At 42.2% G+C, this 23,189-nt stretch overlaps 1 protein-coding gene across 1 annotated transcript in view; it reads left to right on the plus strand.

Annotated features, from left to right (window-relative positions):
• The window catches only part of NFKB1 (nuclear factor kappa B subunit 1), a 124,695-nt gene extending 110,011 nt beyond the window's left edge, over nt 1–14,684 (plus strand). Inside the window, exons 15-24 of the mRNA XM_044274701.1 lie at nt 166–307; nt 394–508; nt 1,060–1,261; nt 2,393–2,562; nt 4,451–4,553; nt 5,486–5,610; nt 6,978–7,044; nt 8,816–8,988; nt 11,781–11,925; nt 14,064–14,684. Coding sequence (XP_044130636.1) covers nt 166–307; nt 394–508; nt 1,060–1,261; nt 2,393–2,562; nt 4,451–4,553; nt 5,486–5,610; nt 6,978–7,044; nt 8,816–8,988; nt 11,781–11,925; nt 14,064–14,242 — 1,421 coding nt within the window. The 3' untranslated portion in view covers nt 14,243–14,684. The remainder of the gene's footprint in view (nt 1–165; nt 308–393; nt 509–1,059; nt 1,262–2,392; nt 2,563–4,450; nt 4,554–5,485; nt 5,611–6,977; nt 7,045–8,815; nt 8,989–11,780; nt 11,926–14,063) is intronic.
• The last annotated feature ends 8,505 nt before the right edge of the window (nt 14,685–23,189 follow it).

The following is a 23,189-nucleotide window of genomic DNA, read 5'->3' on the forward strand; positions in this document are numbered from 1 at the left end:
GTTGTTGCCTCAATCATCATCATCCTCCTACATTGGAGGTGTACAGGATAACCCACTTACATACTGTTAGAAGGGATCATTTTCATGTTTCTAGGGTTGCAAGTCAAAAAAACGTATGGGGGCTGATGTATCACAGGGGATGACTATTAGACTTATTTTCCTCAGGTTGTGAATTATTAGAAAAGACTGTGCAACTTGCAAAGCGACATGCTGCTTCCTTGTTTGACTTCGCAGTAACAGGAGATGTGAGAACACTGCTGGCCGTGCAGCGCCATCTAGCGTCAGTTCAAGATGAGAACGGAGACAAGTAAGAAAAGAACTGCACAACAACTTCTTCTGGAAATATTTTATTGTATTGAAGAGCTCAGAATAAGACTGTTCTTTCTTTTTCAGTATTCTTCATCTGTCTGTTATTCATCTTCAATCTGCACTTGTTAAGATGTTCCTAGAGATAACTTCAGAAATTATATGTGAGGATATTATCAATGTGCGAAATGATCTGTATCAGGTATGTCACCAGTTCAACATTGTGTATATAAGGGCACGTTCACATCAGCACTATTATTTCCATTGTTCTACTCAGTTATAAAATATGAGGCTTTTACAATAGCTTTAAATGGACAGTGATAGTCTTTCAATCTTTGCCAATTCTTATTTTCCTATTATCAAGAATAATGCATTATTAGGGAGGCATTAGTTGGACTTATCATGTATCTAAGGCTAGTTTCACACTAGCACTAGACTGTTCCGGTAGAGGAATAGCCTGCTGGAGTTCGTCGCAACCGACATAGTCAGAAACTGCCAGTGCACCGCCAGGCCACAATGACTATAATGGGACGCAGGGGGAATCCAGCATATTTCCCTCATTAGTGCGCTGCAACTCACAGGGACCCATTATAGTCAATGGGCTCAGGTGGGAAAAGGTGGTACCCTGCTATTCTGGATACAATGAACTCCGGCACGCTGTTCCTCTACCAGTTTAGTGCTAGTGTGAAAATAGAATAATTAGCCACTCTTAAAAATGTGACACTGATCATATAAATCTTTTAAAATTTGTAGACACCATTACATTTGGCTGTTATCACTCATCAAGCTGACATTGTTCAAGAGATCCTGAAAGCAGGAGGAGACCCATTAATGTTAGACCGCAATGGAAATTCTGTTCTGCATCTTTCATGCAGAGGAGGTGACGCAGCGACCTTAAGCATTCTCCTTAATCATCCCAAGATAACTAAGATCATCGATCTTCCAAACAATGAGGGTAAGTAACTGTTGGGTTGCATCTACATGCATCGGAAAGCACAGAATTTGCCATTAATTTAGCAGATTTCATCCCTCTACATTGAGAGGGGCATGCTGCTGATTTAGGCCCCTTTCAGACAAGCGAGTGTCATGCTCCGGACTCGCAGCGCAGCACCTGTCCTAACCTTCCATCACTCATGGGTCGCATAGCATTATCTTGATTTATGATGCTAGGTAACCCTTACAGTTCTGGAATGTATTAGATTACACTGACATAATGCTGTCAGTGTTGTCCAATACATTCCAGAACTGTAATGGTTACATAGCATCATAAATCAATACAATGCAACCCGTGAGTGCTGGAAGTTCAGGCCGGGTGCCTCGCTGTGAGGCCGGAGCGTGACACTCGCTCGTCTGAAAGGGGCCTAAATCCTACTGCAGACCAACTTCTACGTGTTGAAATCTCATTCACTTTGCTGCTCCTGTATTTCTGGTTTACTTACTCATGCCAAAGTGAAGCTTTGGTTTTTCAGAGATAAAAAATAAATAAAAATGCATGGCCTTTTAATTATACAGTTAAGATGCCGACACACGACCTGTCCTCAGGATGGGTCATCAATATGATATCAGAGAGGGTCTGACCCCTGGCACCCCCACCAATCAGCTGTTTGAAAAGAAGGAAGCGTTCATACGATTCTCTGCTCTGTTTACCTGATCGCTGCAGCAATTGCAGTGGTGAGCAGGTGTAACTACAAGTATGGCGTCCCCATTCACTTCTGTGGGACGGTTCTGTAGTATTCACTTGAACAGACAGAACTGTTCCATAAAAGTAAATGGAAAAAAAAGATTGGGCATGTTAAATTTCAACATACCCTGTCCTTTGTTTGCACAGTAGCTGCTACCAGAGCTCTCTGGCAGTGGCTTATTCCTCTCTTCACATTTAGGCCATGTCCAGCGTGCATGTTTAGAGGAGAGTCACCATAAATAACTCGCCGATATGAAAATTCGACCAATAGTTATTTAAGGTATATGGCCACCTTAAGATATTGAAGCTATGCGAGTATGCTTCCATATTCAGAATGAACATATTTATCGGAAAGCCCTTCATGTAAAATGTCTAGAACTATAAGAATACTGTGTTTGCATACAGGATTGAATGCAATTCATGAAGCAGTTATCGCAAATAGCATGCCCTGTCTTAGACTAATGATATCAGCAAAGGCAGATGTGAATGCACAGGAACAGAAGTCCGGGAGAAGCCCCCTCCACCTGGCCGTGGATCAAGACAACATCTCCCTGGCAGGCTGTCTTCTTCTTGAGGTGGGTCTTATTTACAGTGTCTCCCATTTGTTCAGTGTGGTAATAATAGGCACTGACTGTGTAAATTCCTTGCCATTCAAATGCATTTGCAAACCAAGAAATCTAAGTAAAAGTATGGTTTTCTCCATTATTAAAAACTGTTTAAAAGGGTTTTCCAGGATTTTGATATTGATGGCCTATCAATATCAGATTGGCAGGGTCCAACACCCTCACCAGTCAATAGTTACCTTGTAGCTCAGGCGCAACTACACAGCTCCATACACTGCATAGTGGATGGAGCTGGTAAGTACAGCACTGCACCCATTAAGTCAAAGGGAGCAGCGCTGCAGTTACCAGCTCTGTCAGTACACAATGGATGGAGCTCTGTAATTCTCCCGCTGATCTAATATTGATGGTATATCCTCAGGATAGGCAATCAGTTTACAAATCCTGGAAAACCCAATTATTTTCCTTCCAGTCTTCCAAGAGCCTCAACTTTTTTTTTTCCACCATGATTTTTGGGTTTCAATTTTATAACGTTCACTGTGTGTGAAAAACGCATTACAACCTTAGAGCTCGTTCACACAACCGTGCCGTTTTTTGCGGTCCGCAAATTGTGTGGTGCCTTCCGCAATTTGCGGAACGGAACAGCAGGCCTATTATAGAAATGCCTATTCTTATTTGCAAAATGGACAAGAATAGGACAGGACTCATAATTTTTGTGGGTCCACGGAACTGAGCAACGGATGCAGACAGCACATAGAGTGCTGTCCGCATCTTTTGCGGACCTATTGAAATGAATGGCTCTGTATGCGGAATGCAGAAAACGGCCCGTATATGGAACGCAAAATCCGTTCATGTGAACGAGCCCTTATTCTGCGGGTCAGTATGAATACAATGATTCAAAATTTACATAGCCTTTAAAATAAAAAATGTCAACAAAAATAGTTTTGCCTCTCCACATTCTGAAAATCATAACTTTTTTTTATATTTTTGTCTACACAGCTGGTAGCTTTTTAGGGATACATACAACATTTTAATCACTTTTTATTTAATTTGGGTTGGGGGGCCAAAGTGACCAGAAAACAATGAATCAGGCAGTTATTTTTTTCTGTTACAGCGTTCATCTGGCATGAAAAATATTTTTAATAGTTTAGACATTTTTTTTAAAACGGCAATATGAACTATGTTAATTTTTCATTCTTTATTTTTATATGTAAAATTGGGAAAAGGAGTGATTTGAATGTTTAATTTTGTGCTTTTTATATTTTTAAAAACACTTTTTTTTTTGTCTTAGTGGACTTGAACATGTGATTGTTTGATCACTTACACCATAGCCTGCAATGATATACTATTGAAGTCTATGGTATTTTTAATGGCTTCCTTTCAAGCCCTGCCAAAGGCTGAGCTTAAGAGGCAGTTTGACACAAGTTGCCATAACAAGTAATCAGACAACCCTGTGATTTTGCCCCCTCCCTCTGTCTAACCTCCCATTTGCCACGTTGTCTATCTGAGGGGTTAAATGACCATGACTGGAGTAATTGCAGCCAGGTGTCAGCTGTATTACACAGCCAGCACTTGCCACGTATGTAGCAGGGTCCACTTGTAAGCCTACTCCATACTTACCCTGACCACTAATAGCATACATGTACGTCATTTTGCGTAATGAGCAAAGTGCATCTTTGACTACTAATTGTAGCAGCCTAATATATTCTCAGCAATAATGCTTTGGAAATAGGCATGGTATACATTTAGTTACTGGAGGGTCAAACCTCACTAAACAATTCTATTGTACCATAGTTATGTGAGTGGATTAATTAACTACATTAGTTGTGGGTTAAACATATCACTAAAAATGGCTCCATGAATAGTGTTTGTAAAGAATTTTATATTAAGTGATTTCTTACAGGGAGATGCTTGTGTGGACAGTACAACCTACGATGGAAATACCCCTCTCCACATAGCAGCTGGTAAAGGCTCCACAAAACTGACTGCACTCCTGAAAGCAGCAGGTATGTCCACCTGGTTTTAATGTGACTAACTGGTCTGCTGTGGTTGTCTGCACTATTGAGGAGAGGGAGCGGTGCCTGACAGATCATATTGATGGAATTAATGCAGTACAATCACTTAAGAGCAGCACTCCTAATGCATGGTGTAACCACAAAGAAAAAAAGCTAACCTCATTCTTCTTTGTCCATTGAGGAACAAAATACCCACCTTTTCATAGAGACGATATATGCCCTTTGTGCTAAACACATTTAATAGGTCACACATGTCCTGGTTCCCACTCAGGTATTCTCGGTCATAAATACATGCTAGGGACAATTTCAGTGTAAACCTTGAGTATTTCCTTTTAACCAAAATGAGAATGCATGCCAGGAGAGGGATTATGGGGTTTTATCAATGTTAATGTTTTGATTTGTTTTTCTACTGGAAGCCATTCCTGTATTTGGTAGAAATTTGGAGAGTAAAACGGAATTAAGCCAGGCTTAGTTGAAGAAGCAGTTAGGCTAGGTCTACACAATGACATTTGTCGCGCGACATTTTGTTGCACTAATGTCGCACAACAATTTTTATAATGGCAGTCTATGGTGTCGCACTGCCACATGCGACATGCTGCGACTGCGACAGTCGCAGAAAATCCATTCGAGATGGATTTTTCTGCAACTGTCGCGTCGCAGTCGCAGCATGTCGCATGTTGCAGTGCGACACCGTAGACTGCCATTATAAAAATTGTCGTGCAACAAAATGTCGCGCGACAAATGTTGCGCCCTATCTGTCGCGCAACAAATGTCGACGTGTAGACCTAGCCTTAGCATATTTTTGGTGTGTGAGAGCAAACCAAGATATGAAGCATGTGGAGACCATACAAGTTCAAGTTGATTTTACCCTGACTGAATTCAAAACTATGGCAGATCTGAACTTAAAATTTATTATTGTCTAGGTGCTGATTGCTTCATTGAAAATTTTGAACCCCTCTACATTCCTGGGAACACAGAGGATGACAGTGATGTAGATGAAGGAATTGTCCCTGGTACAAAACCACTAGACATGGCCATCAGTGATGAGGTAAGCAGTAGTTGTTTTTCCCTGTATTCTTCACAAAATAGTTTCTGAATTATGCAGTATCTTACAACTGGCCACACATATTAGGTAATCTTGGCCAAGAGTGTATAGAAGTCTGACAGTGCTGCAACCTCTGTTGTAAGGGAAAAATGGGGAATTGTGGTCCACAGGCATACTGTGTGTATGGTCAACCTTTTTTTTGCAGTTACACATGGAGCACAGATTTATTTGGGTCCATAGCCAATAATGGTCATAGACCTCTAAGCACCCACAATACAGAGTTTTAATAACTATGGCACGTTTTCAAGAGTTTTCCATACAAACCTTCCAAAAATAGGAGAAAAGGGTCTATAATATATTCTTAATTTGAAAATCATCCACCATGCTCTAGTGCGAAGACTAGGCTGTAGTGATACTGCCTCCACGATTATGTCATATCTTTCCGGAGTGGCTACAGGACATGAAATCCCTAATGACAAAGTTCCACATGATACAGTATATTGTTGCATTTTTTTTTTTTTTACCAGGGGTGACCTCAGTAGGTTGGCAGTTTTTTGTGATAACTATAAGTCCCACTGAAAAATGCTTATTCTTGTCCACAAAATATTCAATAGGACATGGTCTATGATTTGCGGCTCAGACTGCACACAGATGACGTCTGTGTGCTCTCCACATTTTTGCAGGCCCTTGGAAATGAATAGGTCCATGCACAATCTGATTACAAATGTGGATCAGATGCGGACCGAAAATAAGGTTGTGTGAAAGCAACCTCTGAATGGTGCTGTCGACTGAAACTAAACCATTGCTTGGACCAAACTAAGCCACCAGAATTTTGAACAAATATTGAACACAGCTATGTATATGAATGAGAAACACAATAAGAATTACCTTCAAACAGGTTAAAAGTATTTACTAAATGACTGCATAAATCAGAATGTACAGAGCAATAGAGATCAGTTCATTAACATCATGCATTGAAAAACTTAATAAAAGAAAAAATGTAAAATAAAATATTAATTGGACAGTTATATACAAAGAAAGCATCAGTAAATAGCATACAGTAGTTTTCCTTTGGTGCCCCGTTTTGTTTTTAAATGGATTCTCTGCATAGATCAAAATCTCAATTAGGGGAGAGGGGGGTCATATGTACTTACATAGGTTCCTGGTGATCTATTGTTGATAGTGGGTGTGAAGATTTTGAGGACAGTGTGGAATGGCAGAACAGATCAGCCCTAAAGGCATTACTGTGTGCAGCAGCCCAGGACCCTCATGCTTGACTTTCAGCTTTGAGGAAAGAACTACAGTAAATGATGATTTATATTCTCTTTTTAGTTTATAATTTTTCATTCCTCTCACATGATGTCTCACAGGTCCTTGAAATATTGAACGGTAAACCATACATGTCACCAGTATCTTCTGAGGACACCAATTTACAAGGTACGTATCATAATTGGCCATAAGAATATTTATAACACTCCCCTTCATGCCACTGAAAGCTACAACAGAATTCTTAGGCCACTCTTCAATGGATACAGTAGAAGAGAGGGTTTGTAGTCTGTAAGAACAGGACACAGGTCTGTTAAAGAGCTGTAGACATAAAGCGTTTAGATCAATAAAATAGATTAGTAACTTACATTTGTCGTCTCTGTAAATCTTTAGGGTATGTCCAGACGACACAGATGGCAGACCATGCCAAACTATGCTCACCAGCGGCAGCCAATGACTACAATTTGGCTGCAACAGGTGGAGATGGCTTGGCTGCATGCTGCTAGTCTTAAAAAACTAAAAAAATTATTTAGTCTAAAAATATTGTTATTAGTACTAATTATACATGTTCTGTACACTAGCACATCACAAACACAAGTTACACTGTCTGCCCTTGCGTAAACACTGGACACAGCGTTCATTGCTCCTAACATGGCGGTAGTTTCTTGATTTGTCCACCTAACCACTATCCCGGCTGCATCTTCTTCTGTACCGGCACCTAAAGTGTTAATCACATATGCAGGTACAGACCGCACAATTGCTGACATCACTACTTCAACTTGCATGGGGAAAAGGAGGGACCATTTTTAGAGCTGCACATGGCAGCACTCTGAGTTATGCCATTTCTGAAATTTCATCAGCATATGGCCAACACTAGGGATGAGCGAATTGGGATTTACAAGTTTGAGTTCGGGGTTGGGATTTTATTACAATTCCATTACCACGGGCCATAACGGAATTCTATGACGGAATGCATAACTGAATGCCTCTTAAATAGAAGTCTATGGGCATAACATATCGGCCTCCTGCATAAGGGAAACCAGACGGATCTGTTATGTGGCCCATAGACTTCGATTATGACTGAATGCCTCCTAAAGGCATCACTATAGGTCATCAATATCAGATCGGCATGGTTCCGAGACCCGGCACCCCCGCCATTCAGCTGTATAAAGATACAGTGCGCACGTGCCGTCTCCTTTCTCTCTTCCTGCTCGCTGCTGTATGAGAGAATGGGGATGGCACATGCGCATTGCGTGCGCGGTCTCCTAGTACAACTGATTAGCTGAGGTGCCGGGTGTTGGACCCCCACCAATCTGATATTGATTACCTATCCTGAGGTTATGAAAAATCCCAGAGAACTCCTTTAAACAGTGACCAATGTTGGTTAAGGGTACTTTCACAGTTGTGGCAGAGTGATCCGGCAATCTGCATGCAAATGGACAGCATTTGTAGACGGATCAGTCTTACAAATGCCTTGCAAGATCATATCCGTCTGCCTGTTTGTCATACGGACAAACGGATCAGTTTCTATTTTTTTCCAGTATTTTGAATGCCGGATCCGGCACTAATACATTCCTATTGAAAAAAATGTCAGATCCGGCATTCAGGCAAGTCTTCAGTTTTTTTGGCCGGAGATAAAACCGTAGCATGCTGTGGTTTTATGTTTGTCCTGATTAGTCAAAAAGACTGTACTGAAGACATCCCGATGCATCCTGAACGGATTACTCTCCATTCAGAATGCATTGGGATTAAACTGATAAGTTATTTTCCGGTATTGAGCCCCTAGGACGAAACTCTATGCCGGAAAAGAAAAACGCTAGTGTGAAAGTACCCTTATACAGATATTTTGTAGCTGCTGTTCAGTCTGACTTATTATTACAAACCTAAAATTGTTTTCTACACCAGGTTACCCCTTTAAGATTTAACAATCTTTGTTTTCTAGGAGACATGAACATCCTCAGCGAAGACTCAAAGCAGAAGCTTTACTCATTGTTACAAAGTGAAGATGCAGACAAGAACTGGTCCACGCTGGCACAGCACCTTGGCTTGGGAATTTTAAATAATGCTTTTAGGTTAAGCCCTTCACCTTCCAAAACATTACTGGACAATTTTGAGGTAAACATAACTTGAAGTGGATAGGTGTCCTTTTTGTATGGAATTTAAAGGGGTATTCCTAAACAAAAAGAAGGCTTTCCCCGAGGCTTTAAAAAATAACAGTGTATATCAAAACTCCAGCACACTTCTAAACAGTTGATCTACATACACTCACCTAAAGAATTATTAGGAACACCTGTTCTATTTCTCATTAATGCGATTATCTAGTCAACCAATCACATGGCAGTTGCCTCAATGCATGTAGGGTTGTGGTCCTGGTCAAGACAATCTCCTGAACTCCAAACTGAATGTCAGAATGGGAAAGAAAGGTGATTTAAGCAATTTTGAGTGTGGTATGGTTGTTGGTGCCAGACGGGCCGGTCTGAGTATTTCACAATCTGCTCATTTACTGGGATTTTCACGCACAACCATTTCTAGGGTTTACAAAGAATGGTGTAAAAAGGGAAAAACACCCAGTATGCGGCAGTCCTGTGGGCGAAAATGCCTTGTTGATGCTAGAGGTCAGAGGAGAATGGGTCGACTGATTCAAGCTGATAGAAGAGCAACGTTGACTGAAATAACCACTCATTACAACCGAGGTATGCAGCAAAGCATTTGTGAAGCCACAACCTTGTGGCGGATGGGCTACAACAGCAGAAGACCCCACCGGGTACCACTCATCTCCACTACAAATAGGAAAAAGAGGCTACAATTTGCACGAGCTCACCAAAATTGGACTGTTGAAGACTGGAAAAATGTTGCCTGGTCTGATGAGTCTCGATTTCTGTTGAGACATTCAAATGGTAGAGTCCGAATTTGGCGTAAACAGAATGAGAACATGTATCCATCATGCCTTGTTACCACTGTGCAGGCTGGTGGTGGTGGTGTAATGGTGGGGGGATGTTTTCTGGGCACACTTTGGGCCCCTTAGTGCCAATTGGCCATTGTTTAAATGCCACGGGCTACCTGAGCATTGTTTATGACCATGTTCATCCCTTCATGACCACCATGTACCCATCTTCTGATGGCTACTTCCAGCAGGATAATGCACCATGTCACAAAGCTCGAATCATTTTCAAATTGGTTTCTTGAACATGACAATGAGTTCACTGTACTAAAATGGCCCCCACAGTCACCAGATCTCAACCCAATAGAGCATCTTTGGGATGTGGTGGAACGGGAGCTTCGTGCCCTGGATGTGCATCCCTCAAATCTCCATCAACTGCAAGATGCTATCCTATCAATATGGGCCAACATTTTTAAAGAATGCTATCATCACCTTGTTGAATCAATGCCACGTAGAATTAAGGCAGTTCTGAAGGCAAAAGGGGGTCCAACACCGTATTAGCATGGTGTTCCTAATAATTCTTTAGGTGAGTGTAGATTCCTTGGTTGGAACCCTAAAGCCAACGCCTTTACACAAGGCCCCGTGTGTCATGACCCATGTAGGGACTCCGACACTATTGGGGAAGCTTTTTTTTTTTTTTTACTTTAGAATACCCCTGTATGTTTGGGTGACTAATTTTGAAGAAATATTTGTTGATAGGGATAGAACATCAGCATTGTGCTTCAGATGAGCAGTGAGAGCGGACGGACAGAATTATTTTAGGAATGGCTGATCTCAGGTCGTCAGTACCCATTTACTTGGATTCTAGCACTGTGCCTACACACACTTCAAGCTACAACTGCATACTAAACTTCTCAATCAAAAAGCATAACAACCTATATTTCTCATTCTTGATCTTGTGTTAGGCATAAGATCACATTAGAAGGGGAACTCATAGCCATTGCCTTTTTATACATTGCCTTCTACTTTTTCCTTTTGTGTCATGGTCTGATGCACAGGGTTTCCACAACTTTCATCATTTTGCTTATTTTTGCTTCCTTAATTGTAAGGAGTAGTGGAGTATATACAGTAGGCAGCATGTAAGTAAGGTGTCCATATTGTGGTCTACAAACCACAAATCTGCAAAATGCAATACCTTCCATGTGTAATTCGCATTTTTCTTAAACCCATAAATAGAAATATCTGCTCTTGTCTGCAAAACGGACAAGAATAGGACATATTCAATCAGTTGCGGAACAGACTTATGGATACAGACAGCACACGGATGACATAGAACTGAATGGGTCCATGTGCAATATGCAAAAAAAAAAAAACAGACTGGACACGGATGCAAAATACAGTTGTGTGCTTGAGGACTACAGATTATTATTTCACAGCTTCATGATCTCATATTCCAGTCCCTTATGCCTTTATGACTAGGACATTCTTGTGATTTAGCACACTTACTAGTTTAACATTCCTAACCCTTTTTTACTTGTTGGGATAAAAAAAATATTTTTGCAACTCTTTTTCATGACAGATAGGGCAGTTTTTTTTTAATTCTCTTTATTCTTTAATTTAGCAATTTGATAACCAAATAAATAATTAAAATGAGGGTAAGGGTAGGTTCACATCTACACCAAAGTAGTCCAGTAGTCTGTTGTGGCAGAGGAACAGACTACTGGTCAATGGGGATCCAGTTGTATTTGCCAAGCTGGATTCGGTAACTCTGGTAGTCTGTTTCTGTGCCAGAACAGACCGCCGGATTACCTTTAGTCAAGATGTGAACATTATAGTTAAGGGGGATCTGGCGGTATTTGGCCATGATTGATACGGTCTCTGGTAGTCTGTTCCTCTGCAAGAACAGACTGCCGGATTACTTTTAGTCAAGATGTGAACATAACCTTACTTGTGTTGGTGGAAGCTCCAATTAAATGACAGCATCCACGTTTATGTTCCTGAATTCACGTTTCTCACTTTACTCTAGGTTTCCGGAGGAACAGTAGCAGAACTACTTACAGCCTTGAAAACAATGTCATTCACAGAAGCTATTGATGTCATTGAGCAGTCACAGCCAAGCATTAAACATACACCCAAAGCTTCTGATTCTCTTTCTGAAACACAGGAAAGAGGTGAGCATATCTATGGATATTAGCTTAACTTGGTCCATGCTCTAAAACAGGGGTGCACAACCTTTTTTGGTCTGAGGGCCGCATTGTCACATTGCTCTATTTCAAGGGGCCGCAAATAAGAGAATGGCGCTCCCTGGTTATTACCACCTCCTGCCAGTTACAGGCGCCATGCAATAACCAGTAAGCAATTTTCCCTTATTAGTGGGGAAAGCACTTATTGGTTAACACTTTAATAACCAGGCCTGAACAGACACTTTTTTTTGTGATTTAGTGCACGTGGTGGTTCGAACGGTTGTTAGAACTTTTTTGTGTGTTGGGACTACCAAAATAATTTTTGCTAAAATTGTTAACTTAACACATAGGGCCTTATAATTTATTTTTATTTAGGGGAAACTGTACAAAACATTTTTAAAGTATTTTTTTTCAAACTATAACTCCTTATTCTTTAAATATGCAAACTGCCACCAAAATAAATTATTATAATTAGTCCCCTATTTTGTGTCGGTCGTTTTGTTATATAATACGTATAGTTTGGCGATGGTTTTGGTTGGTGTGGGTGTTTATTCTTTTATGTATTTTATTATTTTTAGCTTTTTTAACTTAATTTTTAATATATTTTTGCTACAAATAATATCCCCCAAGATGTCATGAAAAGACCTTTGGGGACACTGACACTTTTTGTTAATTTTTCACTTATTTTATTTTAGTGTATTATTTTTTTTATAATTGGTTTATTACTTATTATTTAATTATTACTTTATATATTTTTGCCACATAATATGTCCCCCAAGAAGTCAGAAAAAGACTGTTGGGGGACAATAAACACTACTATTTAGCACATTTTATTTTTTCCTTTTATTTGTATTTTATTATTTTTTATGTTTTTATTTTTAAATTTTCTATAATTTTTTTAAATATATATTTGCCACATAATGTGTCCCCCAAGGGATCATAAAAAGACTGTTAGGGGACAGTGAACACTCTTTATTTTGAAATTTTTCCTTTTATTTTCTTGCCACATCATATATATTTTTTTCTTTTATTTGTGTTTTAAAAAAAAAAATTTAAACTGGTGGCCGCATGCGGGCCGCGGGTTGTGCACCCCTGCTGTATAACTTAAGTATATTAGGTATGAAACTACCAGATGACTCCAACTTTCTGGTAGTAACAGTGATCATTTTGGTTTTTCACTCCCTGCCTTTCTGGGACCATAACTTTGGTGAACTGTAATAAATTGTGTAGGTAGAGAGACATTTACCATTTTGCCTTCAATAGCGAAGCCCACAAATAATTTTATATGTGGCACAACCACAACTTCGTCTTTCATAGAATCATCTTTTAGTAATATGCAGGTTTTGACACCCTTTTTTTTTTTAAGACCACTTTCACATAGTCAGTATTTTTAAGCCAGGAACAGGTCTATAACACAGAAGAGGAACCCATGATAATTTTTCTCTTTAGGTTCTGTTTCTGGCTTACAAATACTGGTGTAAAATACTGGTGGCCTAAGGCCCCTTTCACATGGGCGAGTTTTCCGCGAGGGTGCAATGAGTGAGGTGAACGCATTGCACCCGCACTGAATCCAGACCGATTCACTTTTACAGGGCTGTGCAGATGAGCGGTGATTTTCACGCATCACTTGTATGTTGCGTGAAAATGGCAGCATGTTCTATATTCTGTGTTTTTCACTCAACGCAGGCCCCATAGAAATGAATGGGGCTGCGTGAAAATGGCATAGCATCCGCAAGCAAGTGCAGATGCAATGCGATTTTCACGCATGGTTGCTAGGAGATGATGTTAGTAAATTGATGAAAGTCTATTTACTGTATTATTTTTCCTTATAACATGGTTATAAAGGAAAATAATAATCTTAATACAGAATTCTTAGTAAAATGTTGCTTGAGGGGTTTAAAAAAATAAAATAAAATTACTCACCTCACTCACATCCACTTGTTCACGCAGCCGGCATCGTCCTCTTTCTTCTTTTTTGAGGACCTGCAAAAGGACCTTTGATGACGTAATCATGCTCACCACGTGGTGAGCGCGGTGACCTCGCGTACCAGATTTGATAAATCTCCCCCAATAATTCCTCCTTTTAGAGACATTGAGCAGCTTTTTTTTTATTTTTTTTTCTGTAGATCCTGTGACCGCAGCATCTGATGAATACAAGCAGCAGAACCATGAAAGCATGTGTGACAGCGGGGTAGAAACCTCCTTCAGAAAGCTGAACCTCTCGCATTGTGAATTTCAGAAAGTAGGGTCTGGACTCTCAGAGCTACATTCTGACTGTGATGTTCCTCTCATCTGCAACAATTAGTGCTCAGTAAGAAAGGACTGTGCTTCCTGAACGTGACTTACACTGGAAACGCTAGAGCCACTAAAGGCTGCAGGCTTGGAGTCATTATATAGACTTGTTACATATGGCACTTCAGCATGTAACCAAAGATAATGAATGTCAGGAGTTTTCTAAGTTTCACTCCCTTATGTCCTAAGTCCTATAGCAGGGACTTAGAGGTTTGCACCTTGTGAGGTTTGTTGCACATAATATAATAATTAAAAAATGAGGATATTCTTCCATTGTCTTTAGTTAATTGCCAGTAACGAGGTTTGCTACTTAATTATTTACAAATTGCTGTGGAGAACATACCAAGGCTGACCCCTTGCAACAATTTTCAGGTCTTTGTTTTAACGTCCTAATATTATGTTTTCAGAAGGATTTTATATTGTGCATTTTATAATAAAATTATAAATTCCTGCCAGCCTTGTTTCTTCTAGATCTGTGATATTTCTTCTTTGTATCTATATGTACAGTACTGTGAAAAAGTTTTAGGCAGGTGTAGAAAAAATGCTACAAAGTAAGAATGCTTTTAAAAATAGAAAAGTGTTAACAAAATACAAAGTGAATGAACAAAAGAGAAATCTAAAATCAAATAAACGTTTGGCGTGACCACCATATGGCTTCAAAATAGCATAAGTCCTTCTAGGTACACGTGCACGCAGTTTGTGAAGGAATTTGGCAGGTAAGTTGTTTCAGACATCTTGGAGAACTAACATCTTCTGATCAGGGCTCTGTGGGGGCCATGTCAACATTTGTACGACTCTTTGTTCTTTTTTATGCTGAATATAGTTCTCAATGACAGTGGTTGTATGTTTGAGGTTGTTGTCCTGTTGCAGAATAAATTAGGAACCAGTCAGACACCTCCCTGATGATACTGCATGATGGAATTCAGTATCTGCCTGTATGGATCAGCATTAAAGGAGTTATCTTACCCGAGACATCAGTGGTATATGGCTAGGATATGCCACCAATGTCAGACAGGTTTTTTTTTGTCCCCCAAACCTGTCTCTAGAACGTAGCTCCCAAACTGAACTTGTGGCGCAAACCCCCCCCCCCCCCCCCCCTAAAAATAAAATAAATATTGTCGGGCACAGTGTAGGCTATATGTGTATAACAAACATACTCCACATGAACAGTTACTTGGCTTGGCCCTTGGTGGTCTCGGCGGAGCTGATATGTTTTATCCTAATGAGAAAGATTTCATAATAAGGATTTGGAGAAGGGGCAGAGGGATAGCAGAGCAGGGAGAGGCTGGTGCTGCTACTAGGGGGTCATACCATGGGGGAGTAATAAAGCCCACCATAATGCCCCCCCCAGTAGTAATAATTCTCCTTATAATGTGACAGTGCAAAAAATACCCCCTTGTAATGCCCCCATTTGAGCTAATGTCCTCATAGTGCCCCCATAATGTGCCAGTATAAAATACCCCTATATAGTGCCCCTAGTAAATGACCCCATAGTGCTCCTCTCTCCCCTTCCTGCTAGTGCCCCCATAATGTACCAGTATAAAATGCTCCAGTAGATGCCCTCAGTGTCCCCCATAATTTGCAAGTATAAAATACCCCTTCTTAGTGCCCCCCGTAGATGACCCCATAGTACTCCTCTCCCCCCTTCCCCATAGTACCCACCATAATGTGTCCCAGTATAAAACTGTACTGTACAGAGAGCCCATATAAAATACCCCTTCTTTGTGGCCTCAGTAGATGCCCCTAAAGTGCCCCCAATCATGTGCCAGTATTAACAGCCCCCCCCCCCCGTGCCATTAATAACAGCCCCCCTTATGGCAGTAATAACAGCCCCCCCTTTGCCAGTAATAACAGCCCCCAGTAATAACAGCCCCCAGTAATAAGAGCCCCTCTGTGCCAGTAATAACAGCCCCCAGTAATAAGAGCCCCTCTGTGCCAGTAATAACAGCCCCCAGTAATAAGAGCCCCTCTGTGCCAGTAATAACAGCCCCTCTGTGCCAGTAATAACAGCCCCTCTGTGCCAGTAATAACAGCCCCTCTGTGCCAGTAATAACAGCCCCCCTTTGCCAGTAATAACAGCCCCCCCTTTGCCAGTAATAACAGCCCCCCTTTGCCAGTAATAACAGCCCCCGCCAGTAAAAGTATTGTACATAATAAAAAAAAACACATACTTACCTCCATGTCAGTGATGCGATGCAGCCTCTTCTGGCCTGTGTCCCACTCTGTATGGCTCAGGCGGCGCGATGACGTCATTGCGCCGCCTGCGCCGGCCTCCGATAGGCTGCAGGCACTAGGCCTGCAGCCTATCAGAGGAAGGGAAAGGGACACGCCTCTCCCTCCCCTACCGCAGCACAGGCAGGCATCTGTATCGCTGTCCTGAGGACGGCGATACAGATGACTGGAGATGAGCGCTTCCACAATGGAAGTGCTCATCTCCCTGTGCCCAGCCGCCGCCAGCTCGCTCGCCTGCCGCATATACACTGCGAGCTGTCGGCTGCCCGGCGCCCCTGTTGCTATGGCGCCCTGTGCGGCCGCACAGCCCACACACCCCAAAGGCCGGCCCTGGGAAAGGGTCCCAGAGGTGGAATCCACTCCTGACATTGGTGGTATATCCTAGCTATGTGTTACCAATGACTCAGGTGAGACAGCCCCTTTAAGGATACCATTAATCCTGACCAAATCCCCACCACCACTTGCTGAAATGCAGCCCTAAACTTGGAAGGAACCTCCACCATGCTTCACTGTTGCCTGCAGACACACATAATATCGCTGTTCAGTGCTCGGGGAACAAACTGCCTTCTGTTGTAGCCAAATATTTTTAATTTTGACTCATCAGTCCAGAGCACCTGCTGCCATTTTTCTGCACTCCTGTTCATGTTTTCCTGGAGTTGCTTGGTCTTGTTTCCACATCAAGATATGGCCATAATTCTTGCATGAAGACCACTTTTGGCCAGACTTCTCTGAACATTAGATGGGTTTACAAAGATCCCAATGGTTTCTACCAGTTCTGAGCTCATGGCATTGCTTGACATCTTCTGATTTGGAAGGGAAGTAAACACTACAGGGCACATTTACTAAACTGTTTAAGGCTACTTTCACACTTGCGTTCAGAGCGGATCCGCCCATATAATGCAGACGATGGGATCCGTTCAGAACGGATCCATCTGCATTATATTGTAGAAAAAATTCTAAGTGTGAAAGTAGCTGCAGACGGATCCGTCCAGACTTTACATTGAAAGTCAATGGGGGACGGATCAGTTTGAAAATTGAGCCATATTGTGTCAAATTCAAACGGATCTGTCCCCATTGACTTACATTGTAAGTCTGGACGGATCCGTTTGCCTCCACACGGCCAGGCGGACACCCGAACGCTGCAAGCATCATTCAGGTGTCCGCCTGCTGAGCGGAGCGGAGGCCAAGTGCTGCCAGACTGATGCATTCTGAGCGGATCCGCATCCACTCAGAATGCATTAGGGCTGGACGGATCCGTTCGGGGCCGCTTGTGAGAGCCTTCAAACGGAACTCACAAGCGTAGCCCCGAACGCAAGTGTGAAAGTAGCCTAAGCCTGTTATTAGTAAAAGAAAATGCTGTTTTTGACAGTATTATTTTTTTGTGGCATTTACTACTGAAAATGTGCTTGTATTGGAGGCTTTTGTGCTCCACCTTGGAGTTTGGCTGTTCCTCACTCATTTTTAAGCCTCATACACAGCTGTTTCTGTTAATAAGTAGTGTTTCCACCTACATATGAATATGAAGATTAGTATAACTTGTTTGGTATAACTGGTTAATCATACACCTGACTATAATCCTACAAAATGCCTAAGGCTGGTTTCACACGGGCGTTGCGGATTGGGTCCGGATGCGTTCAGTGAAACTTGCACTATTTTGCAAGCAAGTTCAGTCAGTTTTGTCTGCGATTGCGTTTAGTTGTTCATTTTTTTTCCCGCGCGGGTGCAATGCGTTTTGATGCGCTTTTTACGCGCGTGATAAAAAACTGAATGTTTACAAACAACATCTCTTAGCAACCATCAGTGAAAAACGCATCGCACCCGTATCACGCAGCCCCATTCACTTCTATGGGGCCAAAGCTGCGTGAAAAACGCAGAATATAGAACATGCTGCGATTTTCACGCAACGCAGAACTGATGCGTAAAAAACAACGCTCATGTACACAGACCCATTGAAATGAATGGGTCAGGATTCAGTGCGGGTGCTATGCGTTCACGTCACGCATTGCACCCGCGCGGAAAACTCGCTCGTGTGAAAAGGACCTAAGGCCCCTTTGCACCCGCACTGAATACCGACCCATTCATTTCTATGGGGCTGTTCACATGAGCGGTTATTTTCACGCATCACTTATGCGTTGCGTGAAAATCGCAGCATGCTCCTCTTTGTACGTTGCGGTGCGATAATCCACGCAACGCAGGTCCCATAGAAGTGAATGGGGTTGCGTGAAAATCGCAAGCATCCGCAAGCAAGTGCGGATGCAGTGCGATTTTCACGCACGGTTGCTAGGAGACGGATCGGGATGGAGGCCCGATCATTATTATTTTCCCTTATAACATGGTTAGAAGGGAAAATAATAGCATCCTAAATACAGAATGCATAGTAAAATAGCGCTGGAGGGGTTAAAAAATAATAATAATAATTTAACTCCACTTGTTCGCGCTGCCCGGCATCTCCTTCTGTCTTCATCTGAGCTTTGTGCAGTAACAACTACCTTTGGTGACGTCACAGTCATCACATGATCTTTTACCATGGTGATGGATCATGTGATGACCGGAGTGACGTCACCACAGGTCCTTTTTGCTACACAAAGCTAAGATGAAGACAGAAGGAAATGCCGGCTACGCGAGCAAGTGGACTAAGGTGAGTTAAATTATTTTTTATTTATTTTTAACCCCTCCAGCGCTATTTTACTATGCATTCTGTATTCAAAATGCTATTATTATTTATTGTAATAATACAATCTACAGAACACCGATACTAAACACGCACAATTTTTCTCACGCAAGTGCAAAACGCATTACAATATTTTGCACTCGCGCGGAAAAATCGCGGGTGTTCCCACAACGCACCTGCACATTTTCCCGCAACGCCCGTGTGAAAGGGGCCTAAGGGTGCTGGCACACAGAGCAGTTCTGATGCAGTTGAAAACTCCATTCAGTTGTGAAAGAGAAATCCGTACTTTCACACGTGATCAAGCATGATGCTTACACAGTCCCCACATACTACCTCTTAAATCAAAAATTAAACAAGAACTAGGTAGTGTAATGTACTAAAACTTTTAATCCAAGTTGCCCATAAAAATAACAGACAATAAAACAGTGTGCACTCCACAAATCCAAAACCACGCACCTAGTGCACTGAGGGAGCGATTTGAGAGTCTAGCTGCCATTGCCTAGCAGCGCAGACACTACATCACCTCCTTTACCACGACCACCCATCTCCCTGAACGCCTGCCAGCAGACTTGCCTACATCACCAGTGATGACAGCGGGAACTGAGGAGGGAAGCGCACCATACATTATTTAAACGGGCGGCACAGCTGACCACGCTGCTGACAGACACTGCAAGGTATTTTCTTTGTCAGATATGCTCCAAATAAGAGGGGGGAATGTATATATATATATATAGCGCCACATGTGCTGTTTACAGGAGGTATTTTCTGACTTGCTGACAATTGTTCTGACCCTACAGAACTGAATTACAACCTGGTTTTAACCCTTGACAGGCAGCTCTTTCATTTATCCCCTGTCCCCTGATGAGTATTAGGAATATATTAGAGGAAACACGTTGGGACATTTCTGTTCAAGCTATTCCATCATTAGGCATCATTACCCCTTGGTAGGGACTATGACTCCATATTTAGGAGGTCATTAGGGCAAAATAGACCTGACAGGGCATTCCAGGGCATGTAATCACCGTCCTGACCCTCATGCATATCGTCATCATCAATTTTTCCTACTGCATAAAGATTACAAGCATCCTCTGGATACTGGTAAAACCAATCCATTTATTACCGGCGAGTCTTTGGCATCACGGTTCCAGGTTGCGGATTTGTGACTCAGTGGGTATTCTTTAGTTTTTTATTGTAGCTAGCTGAAATAAATAAAATTATTTCCACTATGAAGAACATCAGGGTTTAATGAAGCTGCTAAACTGGCTAAATTGAAAACTGCATCCTGAATGCATGTCAGAACTGCACTGTGTGCCAGCACCCTTAGGCCTCTTTCACACGGGCGTTGCGGTTTTGGGCCGGATGCGTTCAGGGAAAATGGTGCGATTTTGACACAAAAACAAGTCAGTTTTCACAGCGATTGCATTCCATGTTTGCGTTTTTTCCGCGCGGGTGACATGCGGATTGGCTGCGTTTTTTCCGCGCGTTAAAAAAAACGCAACCATCCTTTTGAGTCACCTGTTCATTATCCAGACATATAAATACCCCCAGCATGCTCTTCTTTTTGGGAAAGCTCCATTTTGTGTGGATAGAAGCTGTTGTGTGTTTGATTTTGCTCCTTAGCAGGATGTCTACTTTCTCTGTATCATATACTGACCATGTGCTTTTGCACTGGCTGGTATCCCGTTGCTTTGGGGAGCAGAGAGAAAGTATTGAGGAGGAACCGCAGAGGAAAGAATGTGGGTTCATCCAATTATGGCGCAGAGGGCTAGTAAAGGTCAGTTTGCCAGCCTGTATTCTGACCTTCGTGCGCACCCTGCAAAATTTTTTGCTTACTGCCAAATGTCCATTTCCACATTTGATCGGCTTTTGGCGGAGTTGAGGCCTGGGTTGACCTTCATGGACACCAACATGCGGCGTTGTGTTTCTGCAGAGGAACGGCTCATAATTACTCTCCGGTAGGTAAAATACTGTGTAGTTATAAAGACATAAAAGTAAATTATTGTGGATTTAGAGATGATGTTTTCAGTACGTGCCTCAGCCCCGGCAAAAACTAGTGCATGCACCACTTTTTGGGGGCGTACACAGATCACATACCCCTTCAAGTTCAATGGGTCTGGATCTGTCTGCGGCATGCGCACGGATGCTGCCATGCATTTAGGGCCGCAAATGTCCCCAATGCACATAACGGCCAGCACAAGTTCGTGTGCCTGAGCCCTAAAAGAGAGTATGGTTACAGTGTTTTACTACTTTTTTTTTTTTTTTTGTTTCCCTACAGATTTTTGGCCACAGGGAATTATTTTACCTCACTCCACTTCGAGTTTCGCATGGGGACCTCAACCATAGCTGGCATAGTAAGGGGAACCTGTGCCACTATTTGGTTGCGTCTGAGAGCTGCCACAACCAACAAGGCAGCAGTGGCTAAATATTGCCCAGGGCTTCCTGGAGAGGGCACAATTTCCCAACTGTATTGGTGCCCTTGACGGGAAGCACATACGGGTGAAGAAGCCACCGAACTCAGGGTCCCGATTCTATAATTATAAGCAGTTTTTCTCTGTAGTTTTGTTGGCCTTGGTTGACACAAACTACAGGTTTATAATTGTAGATATCGGGGCCTATGGAAGTTCGGCAGATGCTCGCATCTTCCGGGCTTCCAGAATGAGTCGGTGGCTTCAGACCAACCAACTGGACATTCCCCAGCCAGCTCCTCTTCCTGGATCCTCTGGACCACCTGCACCCTTTGTCGTAGTTGGCGATGAGGGGTTTGCACTCTCTCCAAACCTCATGCGTCCTTTTCCTAGGCGAGGATTGGACGCGAAAAGGCAAACCTTCAATTATCGCCTAAGCCGTGGCCGAAGATATGTGGAGTGTGCCTTCGGGATCTTAGCCAGCAAATGGCGTATATTTCTTTCTGCCATCCAGATGGCCCCGCAAAATTTTAACACAGTCATTAAAGCATGTGTAGTCCTCCATAATTACATTCGTATATATGAGGCTACTCAGGATGAAGATACCCAAGCCTTTACAGCACCAGACCATGGAGAGCCCTCTCAACTCGGAAGAGCTGGTTCAGCAGGACTGAGGGTGAGGGAATTATTTGCTGATTATTTTTCTTCTCCAGCTGGTTCTTTTCCTTTTACTTCCCAGCAATCTTCCCGTAGTGATACCTAAATTTATTTTGAATTTCACTCAAGATGACTATATAGAGTGGATACATCCTGGATGGATATTTTTTTTAGTTAGTTTGTTCATATTTTTGTAGTTAGGGACTCGCAAGACAATGAGGACCCTTGACGTGGGTTGCGAGCTTACATATTTGGCAGACATCCGGGGGAGATTTATCAGAATGTGCAAAACATACCAATAGCTGATATTCTATTGATATTTCTCCACAATATGTTTATTATAAATGTCTGTGAAATATGGACTAATACCTCATTAATAGGAACCGAGCAATGTGATGTGTTATATTTGGGAAATCATCAATATAACGGTAATTGTGGTTAAGGGGAACAACAAATAAACAAACATGACCAAGTACACACACTATGGCTCAAATCTAGTGAAGAGTGAAAGGTGACCTTCAATCCAGGTGGGAGCCTCGCCATGACAGGTGACAGTATGAGCAAGTCCTCATGGTGTGCAAACTCATACGCTGGAACCTATTCCCTGCTCATACTGTCCCAAGGCCAAATATAGAGAGCAGGGGATGAAATATCCCTTACCATTCACCGTGAAAGGCCCTTCGTCTCCCTGAGACCGAGGCAAAACCCAACTTTGAAAATCAGGAGAACTTTAGCTTCAGATGAGCGGGGCGCACAGGATACCCAAACAACCATTATTGGACTGGCGATAAGGTGAATATGCTGAGCTAAATACACCCTGAGAGGTGAAAGGAAAGTGGGCCTCTTCATAGACACCAAGCACCATCTGTGTAGAGGTGTGATCCGCCCCACAACCACCAGAAAATAAACACCGAAACACCTGTCAGATGCACTCACGTGTCTATAGTCCAGTGTTGGAAAAAGTGTGGCTCTACAGCTGTGGCTAAAATCCTGCT

This window comes from Bufo gargarizans, unplaced genomic scaffold, assembly GCF_014858855.1.
Source record: "Bufo gargarizans isolate SCDJY-AF-19 unplaced genomic scaffold, ASM1485885v1 original_scaffold_2009_pilon, whole genome shotgun sequence".
Classification (NCBI taxonomy): Eukaryota; Metazoa; Chordata; class Amphibia; order Anura; family Bufonidae; genus Bufo; species Bufo gargarizans.